At 48.4% G+C, this 25,885-nt stretch overlaps 1 protein-coding gene across 1 annotated transcript in view; it reads right to left on the reverse strand.

Annotated features, from left to right (window-relative positions):
* Nucleotides 1–21,437, reverse strand: part of SEZ6L (seizure related 6 homolog like) — a 55,905-nt gene extending 34,468 nt beyond the window's left edge. Inside the window, exons 1-5 of the mRNA XM_039505418.1 lie at nt 21,404–21,437; nt 19,105–19,842; nt 16,933–17,066; nt 1,513–1,705; nt 75–260 (exon numbers count right to left, since the gene is read on the reverse strand). Of these exons, the coding sequence (XP_039361352.1) occupies nt 75–260; nt 1,513–1,705; nt 16,933–17,066; nt 19,105–19,842; nt 21,404–21,437 (1,285 nt within the window). The remainder of the gene's footprint in view (nt 1–74; nt 261–1,512; nt 1,706–16,932; nt 17,067–19,104; nt 19,843–21,403) is intronic.
* Between the last annotated feature and the right edge of the window lie 4,448 nt (nt 21,438–25,885).

A 25,885-nucleotide genomic window follows, 5' to 3' on the forward strand; every position in this document is an offset into this window, starting at 1 on the left:
ATTCAACTTTTAACACTAAATTATTCTAGAGTCCAGCTTGTCTTAGCACCTGTGTTGGTGATCAGATACTGTACCTGAACAGACAGGTTCGGGGCTGCTCCAGTGAGGCCTAGATGCATTGATGCATGTAAGCAGTTTGGGGCCTTGGAGTTCATATCCCAGGTAACAATGGAAATGGGCGACTCCACCGGAATGCAGATCCATTACGGTGACATCTCCAAAGTCAGGCCTCCGCGGAAAGCTGCAGCTCAGCATGAACACTAGAACAAACACACAGCGAGATTTTAAGCATCACCACTGTCTTCTCTGCCTAATTCTGCAATAGGAAGAGTGGGTGAAAGCTGAGGAGGTGCTGGAACCTGGTCACACTAGCCCAGACACACCATTGTTGAGACTTGCGTGTCTGTGCCATTGAACCATTGATTAATGACTTTTCACCTGTTCATGCTTTCGATTAGACGTCCTTTCTAATCTTGTTTCTAACAAGAATTCACTTGTTTATTTTTCTGTACCTGTCCCAGGGAAAAATAAAGATTCCGTACGTGTCCCTGTAGGGTGGGCTTCTCTATGGGAACAGAAACAGAACACAGTGGACCTAGGGGAAAATAAAACCGCTGGAAATGTGCCAGAAAGACTAGACTTGTCAAGGCCCGTACAAATAACTAACCTGTGTCTGTGCGGGAAGCGTCCCAGAATAGAGACGTCTGCTCACTCTGGCCCTGATCCAGCAAAGCATTCAAGCATGAGCCTAACTCTAAGAACAGGAAGACAATGGGTTTACTTACATGCCAACCTGCTTTGCTGGAGCAGACCCTCTGAGCACAGTCCCACAGAGCACAGCCACATCCCACAAGGGGCAGAAGCCTGCAGTTAGTGTTTGATTATTAATTCCTCTCCTAAGCCGGCAAAGGCTTGTGCAGGGGGCAGCTTGTGTTCAGCTACAATGGATACGAACTGGTTTTATTCAGAGGCCTTAGGCTGAATGGGGGCTGCTGAGGTATTTCGCCTCTCAGTCCCTGTGTTCACCCTGAGCTTGGGAGCTACCAAACAATGGCAAGCAAATGTGCTTCTGCCCATGCTTGTAATGACTGCACTTGTGGCCCAATAGCCATTCAGGATACAGTGCCAGTGGCAGAGGGATTGGCACAGTAGATGGGGAAGGACATTTCATCTTCTAACAAGTCCCGCTCACGTAGCATCTTTAGCCAGGGCTCTGAAAGGATTCTGCAAAGACGACACCCAGGGTCTGATTCCCTCCTCCCCTCCGTCTCCCGACTGCAATGGAGCAGCCCCGTGCACGGGAGAGGTGAGGTGGTTTGCCCAATGTCACACAGCGAATCAGTGAGAGAGTCAGGAACAAAACCCAAGTCTCCTGGGTTGCAGCCCACTGCCCCAGCCACTCGACCATGCTGCTGGCCTGGCTGTGCCGGGGGGCTGGTGTGCAAGGCCCCCGCTGGGTTCTCACCCCCGGGGCTGGGAGGGGCTCACTAGTTTCGGGTAATGAACACGTACCCTGATAATGAAGCTGAAAAGTCCCAACCACATCGTCTTGGAATGTCCGGAAGTAAACGGAAATGGTGTTGGTTGGGCTGCGAATCACCTGACCCTCCACCAAAAGTGTCTGATTGGCTAAGATCACCAAGTTGTCATCGTCCACTCCACGAATGGCGAGCACCTCGCCCTCTGACAGGTTCACACTCTTCACCTTAACAGCAGACAAACACACTGTGAGCTTTACTCTGGCCTGGCGCTCGAGCTCCCAGGTCACCTACGCAATGCGGACACCTCCCTTCTCGGCTGCATAGCATGGTCCTGCTCTGCACTGACAGGGCCTGTCAGCTGAGTAGCCCACAGTGCTGCACCACGCCTGGAAAGTGTTACCCCCACTTCACAGCTGGGGACACTGTGGTGACCTGCCAAAGGAAGCTGGTGGCTGAGTCAGTAGCAGAACCCAGGTCCCCTGCTTCCCAGCTCCCTGATTGAACCCCCACCCCACTGTGCTTCTTACTTGGTCCTTGTCCTGCATGGAGAGCTGCCTCGGGGGTATTGCGATTTACATGGGACCTGGAGTACATAGCGCTTCAGACATGTACACTCAGGCTGGAACGGGACCTTTGTGCCAACATGAATTTACTGCACTGTTAAATTAGGCTGTTATTATCGGGGTCATACTGGGGGGAAAAGAAGGTGGAAGGTACAGGGCTACTCTTCCGAGCTCCACCCATAAAATAAGCTCCGCCCATGTGAATGACTAGATTGTGGAGATGTTCAAAATAGGATCCTGCTGCTCCCCGAGTGCCACTGGGCTCCCCCTTAATTGGGGGGAAATTAGTAGTGGTACCTACCAACCTCCGCCCACTTTTGGCTCCAAATGAACCATCACTCGGCATCAATTGTGCATATCTGTGACCCTCCCTCTCATTTCTTACCCGAAGAACGAAAAAGTTAGTGACGCTGCCCTTTAAGTGATCATTACCATCATCATCATCAGCACCTAGATAACAGGACTATAAATACTGGAGTAGCCAACCTGGATTTGTCAAGATCAGTCAGGCCAAACCAATCGAATTTCCTTCTTTGACAGGGTTCCAGGCCTAGCCCGTGGGGAGGGGGAGCAGTAGAGGTGATATCGCTTGATTTTTAGTATGGCTTTTGACACAGTCCCACATGACATTCTTAAGAGCAAACTAGGGAAATGTGCTCTAGCTGAACCTACTATGAAGTGGGTGAAAAACTGGTTGAGAAACTGTACTCAAAGAGTAGTTATCAATGGTTCACTACCAGACTGAGAGGGCGTCTCTAGGGGGTCTGTCCTGGGTCTGGTACTATTCAATATTTTCATTAATGACTTGGGTAATGGAGTGGAGCGTGTGCTTATAAAATCTCTGGATGACCCCAGCTGGGAGGGGTTGAAAGTTCTTTGGAAGATAGGATTCGAATCCAAAATGACCTTGACAAATTGGAGAATTGGTCTGAAATCAACAAGATGAAATGCAGTACAGACAACTGCAAAGTGCTATACTTAGGAAGAAAAAAAATCAAACAGACAACTACAAAACGGGGACTATCTCGCTGGATGAAAAGGACCTGGGGGTTAGAATGAATCACAAATTGAAGATGAGTCAACAATGTGATGCCTTTGCAAAAAAGGCTAGTATCATTCTGGGGAGGATTAACAGGAGTGCTGTATGTGAGACACAGGAAGTAACAGTCCTGCTCTACACGGCACTGGTGAGACCTCAGCTGGGCACTGTGTCCAGTTCTGGGCACCACACTTGAAGAAAGATGTGGACACATTGGAGAGAGTCCAGAGGAGAGCAATAAAAATGATCAAAGGTTTAGAAAACCTGACCTGTGAGGGAAAGTTAAAAAGAACTGGGCATGTTTAGTGTTGAGAAAAGAAGACAGAGGGGGAACCTGATAACTGTCTTCAAATACATTAAGTCCTATTATAAAGAGGAGGGTGATCAATTGTTCTCATGTCCACTGAAGGTGGAACAAGAAGTCATGGGATTAATCTGCAGCAAGGGAGATTTAGGTTAGATAGTAGGAAAATCTTTCTAACTATAAGGACAGTTAAGCGCTGGAACAGGCTTCCAAGGGAGGTTGTGAATCCCTGTCATTGGAGGTTTTAAAGAACGGGTTAGAGACAGAAAGACATCTGTCAGGATGAAAAAGATTTGCTTGGTCCTGCCTCAATGCAGGGAACTGGACTAGATGACCTCTTGAGGTCTCGTCCAGCCTTACACTTCTGTGATTCCATGGCTGCGTGGTCACAGGGCATCTGTTACCCGCTTGCTGAGATAACTGGAGGAACGTGTCGCGCTCAGGGAGAGTTTCAGCTGACTCTGTTACACCCAGGGCTAAGGTTTTCTTCATCACCCAGAACAGCTATGGACTCAAAGCAAGCAAGCAAGCTGAGATTCTGGAGAGGACAGCTGCTTCGGAGAGGTGCCGGTATGGTGAATGGGACTGTGTTATACTTTAAGACTGTTAATTATTTGAGTGACTGAAAAGGACAAATGTGATAATGTGACTGGAAGTTAGTAGGCAGAATAGCACATCACCCCTAAGCCATGGCTATATCGCCCCCTGAGCAATGCACATGGTCTCATCACTGCGCTCCCAGTCAGCTCCTGCTCTCGGAAGGTGCATTTTGCTACGTTTCCATAGTAACTCGGTGTGCGTTGACTGCCCTCCATGCGGTGAGCCTGAGCTTGGTGGATGTTCTCAGACAGGTTCTGTCTCAGCGAGGCCCTTCGCTCTCCATGCACATCCCTCCTCCCATACGGCCCTGCCTACAGAAAGCTTTCGTCATATTGTGACAGGATCTGCCCCAGGATGAAGTGCCATTGCGTTGGTTCGGGCAAACCTGCTGTAACCGGAAGCAGCTCCCCAGGGCCTTGAAATAACAGGCCCACATTTTCAAGGGAAGGAACCTGAACTGTGCCAGAGCACTGTGACATGGCCCCATGTAGAGGGCTGCATTGAGACTAGCGTCTGCTCTCTGCACAGGATGGCTTTGACGCAATGCATGGAACACCTACATTTGTAGATGCCAATGGCTGACTAGTGCCCACAGGGTTCCTGTCAGCCCTGGACATCTGGGCTGTTGTGTCTCCTCTGGAAAGTGCCCACAGCACATACATTACAGAGCCAACTGCAACAGTCATCAGAGTGGAATTGTAATTAATTTGCAAACTGGACACCATTAAATTAGGCTTGAATAAAAACTGGGAGTGGATGGGTCATTACACAAAGTAAAAGCTTTTTCCCCTACTGTTACCCACACCTTCTTGTTAACTGTTGGAAATGGGCCATCCTGATTATCACTACAAAAGCTTTTTTTCTCCTGCTGATAATAGCCCACCTTAATTGATTAGTCTCGTTAGAGTTGGTATGGCAACAGCCATTTTTTCATGTTCTCTGTGTGTATATATATATCTTCCTACTGTATTTTCCACTCCCTGCATCGGATGCAGTGGGTTTTAGCCCACGAAAGCTTGTGCCCAAATAAATGTGTTAGTCTCTAAGGTGCCACAAGGACTCCTCATTCTTTCTGCAACAGTCATGGAGCTCTTACAAGCCCCTGGCTCCTTAAAGGTCACTGTCCCTGCAACCCAGCCAAGGCGAACTGGGCCGGGCTTACTAGAGATCTGTCAGTGCAGCCATTGGTTCCATTCCTGCAGTGATCACTGCTGAATGATACAACAGCCTCCCTCCGCTCCTGGTCTGGTTTCCTACTACGACAGGAAAAAAGTGGTTTATTATTTAAACTGGCTGGAATCCTTCACTGAAATGCCGCTAGCAGGAAGTGACCTGCTCCAACAATGCCCTTGGTCATAGAGGAAGCCTGAAGGAGTTAAAAGTCAGCGACAGAGAACTCTGAAAATGCAAACTGCACAGGGGGAATGCAGCATAAGAAAGTCTAGCTTCTACCCTGGGGAAGAAGGTGCAAAAGCAACTGCTCTAGGACTGAAATAGGTGGCCCAGAGAGCTGAGAGAAAAGCAGGTTTCTTTGTAAGCTAAATTGTTGTTTACAATTAGCTCTTTGCACAAGGCATCTGCTTGTAGGTACCACTGCTTCCATAGATGGCCATTTACAGAAAAGAAAGCAGCTAATATTTCCAGTGAGCAGTAGAAAAGCCTTTTAATTAGTGCTTGGAACCTGGTAGTTAACAAGTAACCCCACATTTGTTTTCCATGTTCTTTTAGCATAATAAAGAGGCTGGTATTTCGGCAATGAGATACTCAACAGCTGCCATTTGTTTTCGTAAGGATGTGAAGACCAAGGCCCTATATTTAGCACTTCCCAAAGCATTAGCTTCTAATTGCATGTGCTTGTGATGATGTGGTGACTAGAAGAATTTGTTGTTGTTGTTGTTATAAAATTTGCTTGATTTCTCATCACAGAAGAATGATCATCTTCCCAACACCAGCAGATGTGCTGTAACACCCAGGGCAGGAGCTCCGGCAGCCCTTGGATATCACATTGATAGGAGCCTCCTAACGCAATAGCAGCACGTTGAGCCTTTTGATCTCTTGGCTGCAAGGAGCTAGATTTCCTCAGGAGAAATGACACCAAACTTGATTAACAATGAAACTACTCCCCCTCCCCAAATACCCATAAACCCTTTCCTAATTAGTGCCAAATCCTCACCATCCAGGACTACAGGATTGGGCCTGAAGGGTGCAAAGCGCTTCTTCGCCTGTGACCTCCCCTCTAAACAATCACACAACGCTTTGGGCAGATTCGACTTAAGAACACAGCCCTTTGCCGGATGAGCTGTAAGACCAGCTGATGAACAGGAACAGAAGGTGACATGTATACATGTGTGGATACATGTTTTGGCCAGTAGTGGGCAGTACACATTCTAAATCTCTCACCACTTGGTTTCCTTGGCCCCAGCAGAAATATCTGTTTCCTGCCTTGCTGACTTGGGGGGAGATTTGCAAAGGCACCAGTAGACTTAGGTGACCAATTCCTGCTGACTTTGAAGAAGAGTCGGGCACCTGTCACCTGTGCCATTAAAAATCTACCTTTGTTGTATAAAGCCCCCAACCAACACCTGCTGCCATGCATGGGCACCTTTCCATTGACTTTGACAGATGCCGGAGAAGACCTTGAGTGAGAAAAAGATCATTTCTAACCAAAAAGAAACCTTGACAGCTATTGGTTGCCAGGAGAAGTTTTGGTTTAATTTTTTAAAAACAAAGATGGGTTTCATGTAATGTCATGATGCAAGTCGGTGCATAGACTGTACATCTGTCCTGGCATCAGCGAGGTCAATAGCTCCTATCTCAGGGGATATATGCGAAAATCAAGCTCAGAACAGAGCCTTGTTATTGTCTCACTAGACTCCTTAAACACAGGAGGAAAATATGCCTTGAGGCCCTGATCCACATGATCCCTTCAGCACGTGCTTACCTTTCAGGAGGTGAGTAGTCAACTTGATTATTCACTTGCTTAAAATTAAGCATCTGCTTAAGGGCATGGCTGGATGGGGACCCTGAAATTTACATATTTTATGTAATTTTCCAGATGCCTTTCAACCCCTCTCCTGTATTCATGATGTTCCCGCATTGAACCCCTAATGCTGACAAAGCGAGAGCTGTAGAAAATCAACGTTCCTCTTTTCTCCTTGCTCCCTTATTGCCATTCTGAATAGACTCGGCTGCAGTACAGAGGCTCCCCGAGAGCTGGTGTCCAGTGCAGTCTGTAGCTGCAAGGCTCTTTGGCTCTGCCGGGTTACCAGAGATGTCCTGATTATGAGAGTGAGCAGCAACATCCCAGCATAAGGCCTAAGTTTCAAGGCTGTGCGATGAGCGAGCGAGTGCTGCTGGAGCCCTTTGGAGGCAGGAGGAACTGGAGGGTCAAATGAGGAGAGCAGGAGTTTAGTTTAGAAGGGGTCTCGTTTTAGAGGCAGCAAGTGAGGAAGTAGGCAAGGCAGCTGTGAGAAAGGCCAAGGGCAGAAAGTTTTCAGCAGACATGAAATGAGGAGAAACAGGAGCTTTTCCTCCAGCATTTTAAGCTGGGAGAACATTTATGAACCCAGCTGAGACATCAAGCCTGGGCTATGCTCAGGGGCGGCTCTAGACATTTCGCTGCCCCAAGCACGGCGGCACGCTGCGGGGGGCGCTCTGCCGGTCGCCAGTCCCGCGGCTCCGGTGGACCTCCCGCAGGCGTGCCTGCGGATGCTCCACCAAAGCCACGGGATCAGCGGACCCTCCACAGGCACGCCTGCAGGAGGTCCACCGGAGCCACCTGCCGCCCTCCCGGTGACCGGCAGCGCGCCCCCTGCAGCATGCCGCCCCAAGCACGCGCTTGGCGTGCTGGGGCCTGGAGCCGCCCCTGGCTATGCTCTAGCTCAGACAGAATTGAGGGGCTTGATGCAGACAACAGCGGGTGAGGTTCTCTGGCCTGCGTTACGCAGGTGGTCAGAGGAGATGACATACCAATGTCTTCTATCCATGGGGCGGATCCTCAGCTGGTTTAGACTGTCACAGCTCCAGTGAAGTCAATGTCACCAGCGGGGGAATCTGCCCCTGTGAATCTGTGAACCTAACTACTTGTCCAGGAATTTTGAAATTCACCAAGGCCGAGCTGCCACTTCTGTCCCCATTCAGACCAGAAGTGGGAGATCAGTCTTGGTGCTGAGCTGTTGCACAGGGGTGAATTTCACCCGCGGTGAATTGGCAAGAATTATATGCAGAAAAGGGCCAACTTGCTTCTAGTCTTACTCATGCGAGTAGCCCTTTTGCGGTCAATAGGTTAACCTGTTTCAGTAAGGCGAGGAGAATGTGGACCACTGACTTCAAAGAGCGTTCTGTGTAAGAAGGGACTCCAGCAAAGAGAAGAGAGGCGCATTATAAAAAAGAGCAGCGTTTGCCTTCTCTGAATGCCCGTGGATGTGGTTATAGTCTGAGTGTCCACATCCATGTGACACACATTATACTCAGGAGAGAAAATGGTGCAATAACCCCAGATGGGGGTGGGAAGAAAGTGGAGAGATTAAAGGAAGAAGCACAGCTGGGGTCATGGTTCTCGTGACCGGGTAGCTTGAGAAATGGATTCCTAATAGCCAGGGCTTTAGATGTGCCAGCGAAGGTCCTTTACAGGGAGGTGTCAATGGCACAAAGGACAGTGAGATGCTCCAGTCCCACTGAGCATGAACAGGCGTTAAACTGCCCTTGGAAATCATCTCTTTGGCTGCCACGTGGATTAGTACCATAGGAGCCCCACGCTAGAGAGAAGGGACAAAGGCCAGAGCCACTTTGCTTTACTTTGAGGCTCTGCCAGCTGCCCACTGCCCTCAGCGATGGCACCAGTCTGATCGCTGCAGCCAGGCATTGCAGACCAGCCCTGCTGTCAACAGCCACGTTGCACCTTGTGAAGGCTGAGGAGCGAATGCCTTTAGTCTGCTGGTGCTGAGCAATAATGCACTTTATGGGACTAGTCACAAGTTCCGGCCAGGTTTTACGATCACTGGGACGTTATGAGCAAGGGCCGTGCTTTATAACTTGGGGTAATAACAGCTGACCTCATCCACAAGACGGATAATGCCAGCAATTCTGGGTCACCGCCACTGATCTGTAGGCTGCTTTCGTCTCGAATTTTTCAAAGGAAAACAAATTGGCAGTTCACTTTTTCAGCCTGGAAACAGAACAACAAAAGCAACTGTGCTGGCCCAAGAGAGGCTGTGCTCCCTATCCAAGCCACCTTCAGCATCATTCAGCACTTCAGACCCCGCTGGCAAGCTGGCTCTCCCAGTGCCTGGCCAGCATTGGGAGCATGAGCTACCTGAGGCCAAGTCCTAGCCAGCCAGCGGGACGTGAAGCTGCTTGGTTGGGGAAGGATCCCTGGCCCCCATGCAGCACTGTTCATCTGTAGATGTGAAAGCACTTTGCAATCTGGCTTGTGTTTATAGATGGGGAAACTGAGGCACAGAGGCTAAGTAACTTGCCCAGGGTTATACAGGAAGTCTGAAGCAGAGCAGGGAGTTGAACCTGGCTCTCCTAAGTCTTATCACCTTAACCACTGGACCAGCATGGCAATGAGGGCTGTCCTCTCTGCTCACAGTATGGAGGTGATCTTGGGTCTCTCCCTCCCCAGCTGCTTCTGCAGGCCTAGCAGGCATGGCTGAGCAAATGGGCCCCGGCTAGGTCTTTGTAGAGTTCTCTTTAGGCTCCAGACCTGGCCACAGTGAGCCCAAACTTGGTGATGTCTCGACTGAGAGCTTGGGGATACCCCGGGGTGCTGCTGGCCCATGGTTCATTTCCTCCGGTCGCATTAGCTGCAGGGAATGCATGGCCCCCACCGGCTCCACTTCACTTCCAGATTTGAGCCAATGGGTTGGCTTTGATTTACTGAGGCTGTGATGGGTTGGGTGGGTCCTGGCTCCCTGACACGCTCCCTGGACGGCTCAGACTAACAGTCTGGGCTGGGGGAGGACAGGGCAGGTAGATTCTCCATTCCCTGACCCCAGTGTAAATCAGGGGACACCTCATTGAAATCATTGTGAAATTGGTGGGAGAGGAAACTCGAATCCAGGGGGCTCTCAGAAGGGAAGGAGCAGCATTAGGGCTCTGTGCCGGGCGTTGGCATGTGGGGGGGGAGGCGGAGACTCCTGCACATGTGCTTGTTTTGGGGGGCAGTTAACTTTTTCTTGGGCTTCCTGAATGAGAGGCAAGAACTGAGAGCTCGATTCCTACCTGCACAGGAGCATGCAACGAACATGTGCCTTGTTTGTTCCAGTCTCCAATGCCAAATGTCCCAGTGAAAAACCTCTCTAGGCAGACAGAGACCTGGGCTCAGATTTAAACACTAATTCCTTGTTGATTAGGGGTGGATTAATTGGAATAGCTGATACGAACACAGCCAAACTCAGCCTTTGTATAATTAATGCAACTCCACTGACTTCTGCTGGGTTTTCACCTGGGCTGGATTTAGCTCGTTGTGTCTGTTCTGAATCACTGAAAAAATCCAGAGTCGTCCTGACATGCGTTGTGCTGAAATCACTCAAGGATGGCTCTGTTTCCAAACCAGGTTTGGCAGGTGAAGGCCAGCCCCAAAGTCACGCTGACAAATTAAGAAGGGAAATATTAAAGGAACAGTCACTGGAGCAGAATGGGAATTGAGCTGCTCTGCTTTACGGCTGCTTTCCCTGTTTTCAGGACCTGTCTGCGGAGGAGAAAATTCAGACTGGTATGTAGGCTGGAGACAGATCTCTGAAGGGGGCAGGTGCTGATTAATGCATTGCAGCACTTACCCAGAAGTCTTACTCGCAGGCATTCCTGAAGTGTGTCAGCAGCAGGCCCTGTGCAAGGGAAGGCTTTGCAGAGCTATTGCTCTATCTGGCAGCCTGCATGGCAGCAGTCACTTTCCAGCTATTCAAATTCTGTCTCGGGTTAGTCTGTACTTGGGAAACGAACAGAAGAGGATGAAAGAAAGAGCAGCGGGGGTTATTGCTCTCTTGAAGCAGATTTCTCCTTTAACACTGGGAGGTAGGTAAACAGCACAGTCCTTGGGACTCCCCTCTGTGTCTGGGATAACTGTCAGCTACGCACTGATACAGTGGCCTTGTGCCAGGGATCATCAGCCAGGGAGGAAGGTACCATATGTGCAGCTTCCTGCCAGGAACTGCAAAGGGAAATCAAAGAGTGAACTAATTTAAGCTCCCGGAACATGTGTCATTAAGACGGGGGCAGGGGGAAGAATCCTTCCAACCCAAACTAACAGGCTCGTTCGCCTCCTAGAAAAAACCCAAACGCCTTTACATTTCAGCTGAAATCTCTTTAAGGAAACGATGTTTCTTGCCAAGAAATGTCAAGAGTTTTTTATAATTGTAATTTTATTATAAGTAGCTGCTCTGTCCTTATCGCTGTGATGTGGGGACCTAATTTGTAGCATATCAGTGGCTCAGGGCTTGATGTGCTGGGCAGCTTGCAGTGGGCTCGGTAGGAGGACCAGGGTCTGAAACGTCTAATAAGGTGAGATTCACCCCGGGCAGAGCGCCAGCATAAAGCCTAGTTAGGAGCCACTTATATTCCACAAGGCCAAGGTAGCACTCAAATCCTGCTTCTGTCCTGTGTGTGGTACCTAGGCCTTATGCACAGAGGTGAATTTCCCCTGTAATTCATTAAGGGCCAGATTCACAGGCCACTGACGTCAATGGGAAAGTTTGCAGTGACTTCAAGGGGTTCGGGCTGGGGTAAGGCCTGGATGACAGAGCTGCTGAGGTGTGCAGAGGGGTTCTCCATTCAGGGGCACGTGCAGGAGCGAATTGCTTGAGAGAAGCTATTAGAACTTGTCAGGGACTTTCATTTTCTTTCTCTTTTTTTAACTCCAGCACAGTGACACGGTGAGGAGCTTTTCTCTTTGCCGCCACTTTGTCTCTTAGTCTGTGTTACAATATGTTATTAACCTGGTAACGAATCGTCACTCTTCGGGATTTTTTCCCTTCCATCAACCCATTTAACGGTTATGACTCTATCCAAAGGTGGAATGCATCACCGAGACGGGCTTTTGGTTAAATTCAGCTTCAGTTTTTCTGCCTTCTCCTCTGCTGCTGCTGTGACGCCATTAAAAGGCTTAAACAGGGAGATCTTTTCCTGTGTGTTTCTGAACTAGACATTCCCCTCAGTGCTGCTGACACAGGGTCAAAGGGCAGTGTTTGGTTCTGTGATCTGCACAGGCCGTCCCTCCAGAGCGCAGAACACAACAATGTGCGCTGGGGCAGGGGCCGTGCTGGTCAGTCAGCACGCGGGTCCCCAGGGGCTGGAAGAGATCCCCTTAATTCAGGGATGTAGTTCCCAAGTACCTCTGCAGAACAGAACACAGGCTTCAGCAGCACCCCTCCCGCAGCCTTCCTGCCTGGGCAGCTAAACCACGTAAAGGGACAGTTCCCAATACCACTGGGGCCTAATGTCAGAGATGAGGGGCCTGGGGTGCGTGGCTGAGTGGCATCGCCAGGACTGCTCTTTAGCCTCCCTTGTTCCCTGCCCTGCTCCAGCCCAGCTCGGTTTCTGACTCCTGACTCTGGCTCTTGCCTCTGACCACTAGGCCTGACCAGAGGGAGCCTTTCCATTGTGTCTGGTGGGGGCTGGACCAGGCCCGAATCCCCTGGACCTCCATAGGGGTTTGACTGAGGAATCCAGCTCTGTTGCACCGAGAGACGTGTGTGTGTCCATGCCACAAAGCCTGCTCTCTCCACTGATGCTCCCAGGAAGGCTGCCAAAGCTTGCAGTGGGCAGGGGACTAAGGCCTGGCCTACCCCTAAAACGTAGTCAACCTAAGTACCTCGCCCAGGGCTATGGAAAACCCTGTGCTCTGAGTGCCGTAGTCAGGCTGACCTACGTCCCACCGTAGACGCAGATAGATCAACAGGAGAGTCCTCCTGCCAACCTAGTTCCTGCCTCTTGGAGAGGTGGATCAGCTGCCTCGACGGAGAAACCCTTCTGCAATGCAGGGAGTGTCTACCCGACAGCGGCTGCAGCGCTGGAGCCGGGCTGCTGTAGCGGCTGCAGTGCAGATGTATTCTGTCGCCCGGCGACCCTTCCAGGCCGGGGTAGGGAGTTTGCACAGCTGCTGCCCATGATATGGCTGTGCAGTCTCCAGCCCAGGGAACCCAGCACCAGCACAAAAGCCACTTAGAGACCAAACAAGGAGCCACTGCAAAGTTGCATAACATGAATGGGGCTGCCCAGTTTAGCTGATGCAGCCCTAACGGTGTTATAGACTCCTAGAATCTCAGGGTGGGAAGGGACCTCAGGAGGCATCTAGTCCAACCCCCTGCTCATGGCAGGACCTACCCCGACTAAATCATCCCAGCCAGGGCTTTGTCAAGCCGGGCCTGAAAAACCTCTAAGGAAGGAGATTCCACCACCTCCCTAGGGAACCCATTCCAGTGCTTCACCACCCTCCTAGGGAAATAGTGTTTCCCAATATCCTAGGTGGGGTTCTCTGTCTCTCTCCCCTGCCACTCCACCACTGTGACCATTTTCAGCAAGGCCTCTTCTGCTTCTCTCCATTACAGGAGTCAGGAATTCAATCAAACTCACTTTAAATGCCAGCAATTACCAGCACGAGTGACTACGTGGCGGGGGGAAAGAATGGCATCGCACTATTTCCGCACCTGACTCATGTAATTAGCTTTGTAGCCAGTGAAGCTGGGAGCATCTGTACATGTAAAATAATTAAAAGAGGATGGAACAGGGATTCTAAATGACAGGCTGGCAAAACAAGAGGGAGCAGCGGGAAAGCCATTAATCTTTTCATCAGGCCATCACGCCGGGCTGCTCTCTTCTCCTTCAGACTAGATGTGTGAGGCCGGGATCCCTCGGGGATGGGTAAAGATAATCGTCATCAGTGCTTTGATCAGCCATTCAGGCCATCCTAAAATCCCATGTTATTTCCTTCCGTGAGTAGTGTGTGACTAAACAACCCATCCTCAACAGCTTCTGATAGGGCGGTGCGAATAATAAATGATGCTTAGTTGGCACTTTCCATCTTCTGATCACTTTAAAACACTGGATAATTAATCCTTAAAATACCAGTACAAGGGAGGCATTTAAATAGACAATGATCCCCATTTTACAGAGGGGAAACTGAGGCACGGAGCAGGGATGTGACACACTCTGGGCTTCACGGGGAGTTGGTGTGAGAGCTGGGATTAGAGGTCAGGATTTCCTGTGCTTGTATCATTAGATCACAGTGCTCCCCTGAGAGTGGAGGGGCCAGGGGCCAGGGACAGCCCAAACACTGACCGCCTGCTTCCTCGTCTACATCTTTAATCATGATTAGCCCTTGGATGGCGTCTCTACCCAGCAAAGCACTTGGTAGACATATTCAGCCTCACTAGCCCTGTGCCAAAAGCCCTTGGTATGGAGGTGAATCAAAGGCTTCTCATATTTTGAGTGTTTGTTTATTTTCTGCAGTTACTGATGATTTGCATGGACCTCATGCGGCATTTAGGGCATTTAATTCCCTCTCCTGTTGATTGTCTCTCTAAGGTAATTTACCTTCATGTTGGTCTTGTGACCTATCCAGGGTTCAGCTCAGCGACTTCCCTTTTATCTCCTTCTAAACTGGAGTGACAGGATAACAGTGACACCTGGAATCACCGGGGCGTTTCCGCCTGCGAAGTCCAAGCGAGCACTATTCTAGCTGCACACACTAGTGCTCTGTATCTTTGGTGATATTCTGGGCGTAAGGACTATCCTTCCGTGCAGCCACGTCCCTGTCGCATTCACCTGTATATTTCATACACTACATGCCATATAGAGGTTAAAGCATGAAGAGAGATCAAACGTCTCACGTGCCCTGCATGCTATTTCCAGCCTCCATCTGAAATCAGTCGGAAAGCTGGTTAAAGAGTCTTCCACAGAGCTTGCTGCCCTTGGCGATAGGTGAGCCAGCTTTTGACACCAGAGCATGGTGCCCCACGTCCGATTCAGTGATCCCAGGAGAGGCTTCTCCAGCATGGGGATCCTAGGAGCAAGGATTTCCCATTTCTCCTTATTTCCCTTCAGTTTGCTCATAGATTCTAGCCCATCTGCCAGGGAGATCATTAGAGGCTGGATGGAGGGGAAGAGTTTCTTGCTGTTTTCATCTCCAGGCAGCTGGTGTTGAGGAGGCAGGAGACAAAGTTATGCAGGTGGGTTCCAGCCTGCCTGTACTTGGGACACTTGTACCGCAGTGTCTTGCTCCGTAATGTGGAAAAATGGGCCCCCTGGCTCCCTTTCCATCAGTACCTGCTCAGAGCCCTGTTCGCCAGCCCTCAGCCAGGCAAGAGAACAGGGTTAGCTGAGTCCATTTAACAGCTGTATGTGTCCCCTGGGCGTTCCTGCGGCCCAGTCCAGAGCAGCAGGGACAGCTCCACTCTCTGGCTACCCCCCACCTCACCCTGAGGCTGGGCCAGCAGGCAGGACACGTGAAGGGATGTGAGCACTGCTCACCTCGGTGAGGGGGAAACCGGGAAGAGGGGCTGCTGGCCCGAAACAGTAAGTTATATTCTTGGCTTCAAAAGTCCAAAGTTAGAGCTGTCCCTAGGCGGCTTTGCACAGATTCCTCCAAACGTTGCCCTGTTTCCACGTATTGCTCTGCAGAGGTTATATTCTGTCAGAGATTAACCATTGTCCAGCAATGTCTCCAGAGTGCTAGGCTCAGACATGCTTTCTTTACAGAGCTTTTCTTTCCAAGCATCCGCCCCACCCCCGTCCTGCTCTCCAAAATATGCCTATTACGGTGGAAAACTCTCCGTTCTTGGACGCTTCAGGCCTGGCTGTTCCTCTTGCTCTAAGGATGTTGCTTAGAGTGGGCTGAGTATTTTAGCAAGGGCAGCCAGCTTTCACACTGTGGTACGGGGCTGTGAAACAAATTCTCCCCCCATACATCCCCCAGCCCCCCCAACTCAAACCTACCCCCGTCATCTGTGATCAGATCATTGTGCCCGGGCCTGGGCTGGGCATAGTGGCGAGAGTTAGTGAGGGGTGTGTGTATGGGAGGTGGGGAGGTTCCCTACATTCCCCTGCTGCTACCTAGCCGGCCTGCGTGTACATTCAAACCTACTGATTGACTTGCTTTACATTCAGAGACCCCAGTGGCTTAGCAGATCTGGGTGTACTTGTGTGTCATGCAGCCATGACTCCTGGCCTGTGCACAGCTTGGTGAGAAACGAATGCTGCTCATGCAGAGCAGATATGTGCTCGGAGCCAGGCAAGGTTGGGCTCAGCAAACGCAGATCTGCTTTTGTAATATAATGGTGAAGAACCTCAGAAGCATCAGCAAAGTGAAAAGGGGAGTTCTGAAGGCGGAGAGGCTAATTTTATGCTCCATTAAAACCCTGACCTACAATGGAGCAAGGTCAGGAATGATGTCACTGGATGGATTACAATGGGAGGCAAATTTACAACAGAACAGTTTGTCTTTAGCACCCTCTGGATTCAGGAGACAGAGTCATTGTTAGAGAAAAGTTTTAAAATATGCATAAAATGCCAGCGTTTCAGTGTTTGCCCCGCTGCTTGCTCCACTTAACGACCGTGCTACACTGAATTCCATGAGCACCCTTTCCATCACGGATTTGCTTGCGCCATCAGGCTGCAACAAGGTCAGCCCTCTTCTTCAGTCCAGCCACACATAACGGTGGGAACAAGCTCGCCTGTTCCTTTGAGTGCACATTGCTAATTACAGACAGGTAGCGACTGCTCATCTCCTGCTGGGGCTTATTGATCAGTTACCTGGCCAGGCTTCCAGGATGGCTTCTAACTCAGGGAAATATTAGCACCGTTTTCCCAGGAACAGCTCATTTCAGCTGCACACACTAAGCAAGGAGCGAGAGCTGTTTCCATGCCGTGTCAGTGACTGTTCTGCGGCTGACCCCAGTGGGACGGGACCTGGGAAACAGCAGCCCCGAAGTGCCACCGTGTTCTTACCTGGAGCTCAACTCCATAGCCCGTGTAGACGGTCACGTTATAGGTGCACTCCAGGAAGTTGGGCACAGGAAGCGGGGGATAGTCCGTCGAGTCAATGTAGCCTTCTGGGTCGTAGAAGCTCACGCTGCAGATAACTGGAGGCAAAGCCACATGCATTAATAGTGAACTGTGGGTAGCTTCCCACTGGCTGAGGAACAAGCCTTGTGGGCAGTCACAGCTCCCCTTCCACACTTCAGGTTTTGGATGGGGAAAGAGCTAAGAAAAATTTGTTTCCCTTTTTCTTTTTTTAAAAGAGATCTCTGACCAAAAAAGCCCAGCCCATTCCTGCAGGTGACTTACCAGCCAGAGGGAATCAGAGACTGAGATTCTGGAGTCAGATTCCGGCAGTCACTCCTGTTTCATTTCTGCATATGAACAAACAGTGCCCCTGACTGAGGTGGTTCACTGCAGGCCACAACGCCGTGTTTCCTGCCAGAGAGACCTTGCCAACCATCCGAACACTTCTGGAATGAGCACAACACCTGCACCTTTTAAATGCACCGCATAGCACGGCTCATTCAGACACCTGGTCCAACGCCCCTGGCAGTCAATGGAATGACTCCCAGTGAAGGACTTTGGATCAGGCCCATAGACCGTAGCTTTTTCTAATAGCCTACCTGGAAGTTTGGTTGTTATTTGACTGGCAGGAGCTTGACCCTGAGGGAGGACGGCAGGCTAGTAACACCCTAACAGCAGTGAGGTGTGTGAGGAAGGTTAGGTACAGGTGCACAATGAAGTGCCACCTCCTGCCTCCCCTACACAACACGACTCTCGCTAGTGCCAGGATGGGGCCCAGACAGCCCTGCTGATGGGGTGATGGGTGCACTCCCCGCCCTGGCCCTGCAAGAGCTCAAGGGGGCCCAATCAGCCAATGAGGCTGCAACAGGGGAGAATTAAGCCTGGGAGGAAAGCCCTGATTGGGGGAAGCTCACCTGCGTGGGGAGAGGCAGGACGTCTATAAAGGCGGGAAGCTGGCAGCAGAGGAGCTGCAGGGAGGTAGTCTGCAGGCATTCCCCAGGAGGAGGGAGGTGCACTTGGGGGGCCATAGGGACAAGTAGCCCAGGGCTCAGGCTGGCAAACCCAGAGGCATGGGGAGGGCCAGGAGGTGAGGGAGAGGCTCAGGGAAAGGCAGCAGGGTGCAGGAGGGAACCACACCTGGGCTGCTGTTCAGAGAGCCTGAGCTGGAACCTGGAGCAGAGAACAGGCCTGGATTCCCCTGCCAGCCCCTGTGGCAGTGAACGGGAGGACTGACAGAGACGGCTGGTGAGCAGGGACTTTGATACACGTCCCCGGAAGGGGAAACCACGTATGTAGGGACCTGGCCGGAGGGCTGAGTCACACAGAAGGAGATGCTGCGGTTCCTGGAGCGAGAATGGGCGCAGGCTCAGAGAGTAACTTCTGGCTGGGGTGTCGACCTGGTGAGCAATTCCCCACAGTGACAGGAGGCAACGCCGTCCCTGTGGTGAGTCGAGCCCCCCATGACAGATGGAAAAATCCCTGGTTTTATGCCACAAACCTATTACCCTGCGGGCTACCCCTGATACCACCATGTGCATCCCTGCTGGCAGCCCATGGCCTCTGGCTCCTGGGCCCGTCTCACACCGCAGAGAAGAGAGCTAACCCCTGTGAGCTGGAGCAACGCTGCTCGCTCAACGGATGGAGGTGGCACGTGCCAGGCACTTCCTTGCGAGCAGAGACTTCCTCCTTAGCTGTAGCCTGGGTTATTCTAAACACTCAGTTTCCTGCTCCACATTCACTAAGTTCTGCTGGTTCCACTAGAACTGCCTTCCTGATCCCCAAGGATACATTAAAGATTTGACTTTGGGTTACAATCTTAGTGTCTATGCCATTGCATTGCTAGCTGGCTCCCTCTCCCTCTCCTGCGTTATGCGCCAGGCTGCCTTTCGAACAAGAGCCAGGTGCAGCTCTCTCCTGAAAGCGGCCACGCCATTGCACTGGTGCAGATTTTTGACACCAATGAAACGTGCAAGCTCTTGGGCAGCTCCAAAAGCGCATGCTGCATTTGCAGACACAGGAAGTGTGTCCTCTCTCACTTCACAGCCTGGTGACTCCACCTGCCTCTCCTGCGGCTTGGGGTTTGTGGGGCTGTGGCCGTGCAGAGAGGGGGCTCACCTGGTGTGTGCTCGGTGGTGGTGACTGTGGTGGTGATGATGGTAGAAGTGGTTGTTTCTTGACTTTCTTCGGAAGCAGACCCATTCATCTCGTTCTCTGCACTGCTTGTCTTGTTGGCACTGGGGCCGATTGTATCACCTTCTACAGCAGCCGCAGCAGCCACAGGCTGCTTTACTGTCTCTGGGCTTTGGGAAGTGGGCTGGCGGATCACAGGCCATAACGTAAAAGGAGAAATCTGCAGTGGAGACTGGCTGGTTGTGCCACTGCTTCCTTTCCTGCCACCCCACAATGGCAGCTCAGGGGTTGCTTGCTTGGCTTCAGTAGCCATAGTAATCCCATTCCCCAGGACATGAGGCTCTTCAGCAGAGGTGAAGGCCCTGGGGCCTGGCAGGTTTGGCTGAGAGGCAGCTCTCTGAAGCATTGATGGGGTAGTTTGGGGTCTCAGGTGCTTCCTTGCGGTGTTTACTTGCTTTAGAGAAGGTGGCTTCTTCTTGGAAGGGAAAGTTTGTTTTGTATGGGCTTCAGGGGCAGAAGCTGGCTCTTGTAGAACATCTCTGTGAGGCAACGGAGTCGTCTTCTCAGTCACAGAATCGAAGAAGTCTTCTCCCGACTGAGCAAGGTTGTGAGCTGTGGTGTGGGGGGGCTCTCCCTTCTCTTTGCCACTCGTGTTGTTTGGGAGTTCATCAGAGCCCAGTGGGTAGGTACCTGAAGGGGCATTCTTCCCCTCTGAGTTAATGTCTGCAAGAGAGGGAGGGGAAAGAGATGCATTGAAAATTCTGGGCATGAAATTATGCCCTGTACCTAACTGCATTAAATCAACCCCCGGGGAGAACGGCAGCGGCCTGCGCTCCCCACTGCACTCACAAACATTCTGATCATGGCAGAGCAAGAAGGGCCCTGCACTGACTGACTGACACTGAGATTTTTCCAAACCCGGAGAGCCTTATCTCACAGCTCAATTCAGTGCTTCTCTCTGAGTCCCTTTTGCTAAAAGTCATTGGTTCAAAAGGTTCATTTGCTCATGCTGAGTTTACTGCTGTAGCTCAGTCTCTGTGAACTGCTACAATTTTACAATCCGCATCAGCCAATAGGTTTACTTGGAAGAGATAGATTGTGCTGTTGTTCCTTGCTATTGTCAGGCGTGTACTGTACTGCATGCCCAATGGAGGACAGACGCCTAATCAAGCTGATCTCCTACCTTCTAACCACATAAAACTACTGCTTTGTTTAGACAGCGCAGCCAATACACTCTTGTGCGAAGAACATCAGAACAGCCAGACTGGGCCAGATCAATGGCTGCAGTGGCCAATGCCAGGTGCCTCAGAGGGAATGAACAGAACAGGGAATCATCAAGTGATCCATCCCCTGTCGCCCATCCCCAGCTTCTGGCAAAAATTAGGCAAAGGAAAAGACAGAAAAGATTAGTCAAAGCTATATCCCCAGAGTTTAGCTGTGGAGACTGGTCATAAATAAGTCTCTATTTCAGACAATTTATCTGATTCTGCTGTAGTCCTCAGGGTAAAATGGTCTGTGGCAGAACAGCTACATAAAATGTAGCATAAAGTAAAATCAAACAGAATAAACACTTCCCACGAAAGCAGGGATTGCTCGGGAAGGTACTTAATACACTTGACTTAAGAAATTTAATGCAAACCCCACTCCTATCTCACAAGCACATTTGGAGTCCAAATCCTCCAAACTAAAGGTTAAACACAGTGCAAATGAGATCTTTTCTATTCGGGGCGGCTCCAGGCACCAGCGCAGCAAGCGCGTGCCGGGGGCGGCAAGCCCGCAGAGGGTGGCCTGCCAGTCGCTGTGAGGGCGGCAGGCAGGCAGCCTTCGGCGGCGTTTCTGCAGGAGGTCCGCCGGTCCCGTGGTTTCGGCAGTAATTCGGCGGCGGGCATGGTGAAGGCGCGGGACCGGCAGACCTCCTACAGAAATGCTACCGATTCCTCGTGACCGGCGAACCTCCCGCAGAAACGCCACCGAATCCGCGGGACCGGCGGACCTCCCACAGAACCGCCGCTGAAGGCTGCCTGTCTGCTGTGCTTGGGGCGGCAAAAAACATAGAGCCGCCCCTGTTTCTATTGTTAGAATAGGGGAATGGGTTCGAAATGTGACTGACTCCTTCACAGCTGCAGACATCAGCCACATAAGATATGAAAGCGCCTGCACTTCCAGTGTGGCCTTCATGTACCTAGACGCTGCTTAGCAGTTATAAAAGTGCAGCTTCAGACACTGGTCTCAGGGATAATGATAGACTGACTCAGTCATCTCATGGCTTCTCTGAGCTCCTTACAGAGATTTTTCTTGTGCTTTCTGGCTCCCACCATGTCAACGGCAGTCACATTCGATTGCACTGCACCCACAATATCACTGATCATTGGAAAAGCCAGGGTTTATGAGCATGAATCCTCGAAGGGTGAAATCCACCCCTGTGCTAAGAGCCAGCCAAAGGCCCATCTAGGTCCACAAAAGTCCTGCTTCCTCTTCTGACCATCAGTGGAACTAGCGGGGCAGAGAACTCAAGTGGGCTCTTTACAATTTCACACCAAGGTGAGCATCAGTAAAGAAGGGATCTGTCAGACAAAGCCCAGGGCACAGTCAGATCTGCACTGCTGTAGAACACAGACAGGATTTTGTAAAGCATCAGGGATTTTAGTACACAAAACCTCCTCCCCCGCCATACTGCATCAGGCTAAACTGAGTCGTGACGGACAGAGGTGAGTATGGATGGGTGTAAAGCTACTGCCAGGTTCATTTTTATAATCAGAATTAAAGTGTATGAAAAATGGTGTGAAATCAGCCATGCAAAGTTATCACTGAAGTTCACCACGCCAAGCACAGGACTTGTATCACAGCGATAGCGGAGGGGAAGAGGCAGAAGTGTCTTTTGCAGCACCCTGTTCCTGCAGCTTCCCAGTATCTGGGGTAAATTAGAGCCGCCGAAGCTTTCAATAGTGGAATGCAGATTTTGCCCGGATATAGATTTTTTTTGTATAAGGGTTAAATATATTCAGATCCATCACAACAGTGATTCCCTGAAATTTCAAGGACAGTAAATTCCAAACAAATACAAGGAAATTCCACTTTATGCAATTTATAATCAACACATGCAATCTATGACCACTGGAGGTCAGTCAGAGGAAAATAGCCTGGGTGAATTAGGCAATGGGGCATGGGATTTTATTACCATTTGACTAGATAGGGTGAATAAACAATTTCTCTAATACATTGAGTGTCGTGGGAAAAGTCTCAAGGATGTGAATAAAAGGATAAAAGAGGTTCTTATCTGCTAAAAGGGCAATAACAGAAATAATAATTTATTGTATTGGCCATGTTAGCATTAGCCAATGAAGTTATTGCTGTATTTGTTTGTATAATTGCAATTGAATTAGCAAAAAATATGCATTATCATATAAACTGATAAATGAAGTGCATTGGCTGCAAAGAAAACCGACTGAGAGATGCTCTGGTGCCAGAGTTGATGCCATGCGAATTGAGATAGTTGCGAGGTGCTGAGCGGCGTGTAGATGGTTGAATCATGTGGCTGTGCTCAGAGGGCCGGAGCGAGTAGCGAGAGCCTGATGGCAGTGCCTATCCGGCGTGCCGTGATGGGAGTTCGTGGCTGTGCAGGCGGAAGAGTGGCTGGCGCGGGTGGTGTGTTCCAGGCGGAAGAGCGTGCTGCCCGAGAGAGTGGCGGGAGCAGGGAGGGTGGCAGGAAATAGGGAGCTGGCTCAGAGGTGAAGAAAAGCTGCATCAGAGCAAGAGCAGGAGGGAAAGCAGCACAACACAGAAAGCGGAAACAGAGCAGGCGCCTTTACTTTTTAAGAGGGCTCTGAGGGGGTATCCGAACCGCTGAGTGGGACACCAGAAGAGGAATACAGTCTTTGGACAAGCTGAGCTTGAAGCGTTAAATAAATAAAGGCTTTTGAGTAAAGTGAGGAAGGCGAGCTGCATTCAGGGAAAAAATACAAAGAAGGAGTCAACAATGAAAGTTTGAAGAAAAAGAAGTGACAGAGGAAAAGAAAGAAAATGCAGGAAGAGATATTGCACAGAGAGAACCGTGGGGGAAGGAAGCCCTCCAAGGGGGAGGGGGGGTGGGGGAGAGGAGCTGGGAGGCGCGGCTGGCAGGCGGAAGCCCTGGGCTCGGAAGAGAGGTGGAGTGCGGGGCGTTGGAGGAGTTGGACGGACGTTCAAGTAAGTTGTGCTGTGGGCCCGGGAGGTGGCGTCCCCATGTTGGCTGGTCGGAGCTGGAGGCAAGGAGAGGGTGTTCTGCTGGCTGGAGACCGAGATGAGTGGGAGCCTGCACTGGTGTGCTTTACAGTAGCAAGAACAGACACAGTTTAAGAAAAGAAAAACAGTTTTAAGAGAACAGAAAGTCATTTTTTAAAATTTTAAGACAGGAAAGTTTTTTTTTTTTTTTTTTTAATGTCTGGACAAGCTGAAAAATTTTGACTTAATGAGAGCTGAAAAAAAAAAAACCAAAAACTAATGGAAAAAAGCAAAATCCTTTATGGCACTAATGGAAGCAAGCCATGCAAAGCTGCAGCCTTTGAATTTTCTGCAAAGATTCTCTGAGATTCCCCCATTTTTGACCATTTGAGAGACCCTTTTTTACCCTGATTTTGGACTTAATTTTTGCATCATTTTTTTTTTTTTACTGATTTTTTATTTAGCATTTAGTTTGATTTTTTTGTTTTTTCATTTTAATTTTCCTTGACAAAGCACGTGCTCTTAATTTCTCCCTTGTCGCTGCAGCCCTTGATTCCTTCTATTTTCCCCCTGATTAAAATCCCAGAAAAAAAGATCAGAAACGAAAGAAAGAAGAAAAAATAAAAGAAAAAAGAAAAGAAAGACATTTGAGAAAGAAAAAGTATAAAAGAAAGTGAAGATTATACAATTCTGTTGAGAATTGATGAAATTTGGGATGAATTGGATATTTTGATTTTTATTTTGGATGTATTTTTTTTTGATTTATATTTTTATTTTTTTATTTTTTTATTTATATATATTTTTTATGATTTTTGTATTTTTTGGTATGCCTTCTTTTATTGAAATGTTAATTGTTTTGATGATTTTGCTAATCTGTTTGAAGTTTTGATATTGAGGCTGATGCATATTATGATGGCAGCTTGCACCAGTTGAGCAGCAGGAGGCCCATTTGGATAGGGGTTGACATATTTTTTGAAGGGTTATTTTATTTTATTGTGAGTTGGTTTGATTGATTTTTGGTTTTGCTTGGAAGTGGCAGTTTTGCAGTGCCCTGTTTTGAGTGAGGGCTTTGGGTTTGATGGGGGGGGGAGGTATGTAAGGACGATGAATTGCTTGATTTTTTTGGGATTTTTGGTTTTTTTTTTTTTTTAAATTTTTTTAGTTTTTACTTTTTTTGTTTTTTTGTTCAAGGAAGTTGTGTTAGCCAATTAGGGAGTTGTTAGTATTAGGGGGGGAGGGTAATTTATTTGAATAGCTTTAAATTTATAATTTTGGGAATTTTTTTTATTATTTAGTTTTTTTTTTTTTGTTTTTTTTTGTTTTTTGTTTGTTATGTGTGTTGTGCTGTATTGTTTGTTAGATGTGGCCTATATTATAATAATAGACTAATATTAGATGTAGCCTATAGGATGATAGACAGGACCGGGCAAGGAAAAACAAGCTTGGAAACTGGTTGGGCAAACTGGTTGACAAGCTTGGAAACTGGTTGATAATCTTGAGTAAAGAAGTTATGTTAAGTAATAGTAGCTAATAGAAAAGTAATTGAAGAAAAAGTAAAAAAATTTGGTAAAATTTTTTAAAAAGCTGAAGAGAGAAAAGTTTTTTGTGTTTTGAAATTTTTGAAAATAATTTTTTTGTTTAATAAATGTTTGTAAAATTTTTGTTTATGTATTTTTTATTGTATTAATGTGCTATGTATTTTGTAATAATTATAATTATATTATGTTAAAATTGATTTTTTATAGTTTTTTTATTTAGAAAATTTTTTAGCTTTTTTTTTTAGTGAAAATTTAGTTTTAGCTTTGAATTTATTTTATTAAAGATTTTAAGTAAAATATGATGATTAAAAATATTAATTTTTTTATTTTGTTTTTTGTTTTTTTTTTTTTTTGTTTTTATTATATAAGGTTAATTTTTTTTTTAGTTTTTTATTTAATGATTAGTTTTATTTTTGTTTTTTTGTTTTTTGTTTTTTAATTATTTTAAATGTATAATTTTTTGTTTATGTTTTATTTATTGTTTTTGTTTTTTATTTTTATTTTTGTTTATGTTGTTTTGTTTTATAATTGTTTTGTGATATGTTTGAATTGTGAGAATTATTTGTGATGTTGTTGTTTTATTGTGTTTTTGTTGTCTGTATTTTTCCCCCTCAGTGTCAGTTTGATCACCTGACACATGAGGGAATGGATGGATTGATTAATAATAGAAATTTTTATGGGTGCAGTGTTTTGTTTTTAATTTGAATATTTTTTTTTTTGTTTTTTTTTTTTTGTGTTTTTTGTTTGTTTTGTTTTGTGTTGTGTTTGTTGTATGTTATGTATGTTATGGAAGATTTATGAAGATTTAGGAAGCATTATTTAGCATTTTTTTTTTTTTTTTATTTTTTTTTTTTTTTTTATTTATTTTTTATTTTTTAAATTTGAGAAGGAGGATTTCCTATGCTATCTGCTGCCTGATTAGAAAGACAACAGATTGATGAGAGAGGATTATGGAGAAGATAATGTTAAGTAGAGAAAGGGGCAGAGGCCAGGGCAAGGCCATGGATCAGATACGAGGATACAGATGG

Source organism: Mauremys reevesii, linkage group 18 (assembly GCF_016161935.1).
Source record: "Mauremys reevesii isolate NIE-2019 linkage group 18, ASM1616193v1, whole genome shotgun sequence".
Taxonomy (NCBI): Eukaryota; Metazoa; Chordata; order Testudines; family Geoemydidae; genus Mauremys; species Mauremys reevesii.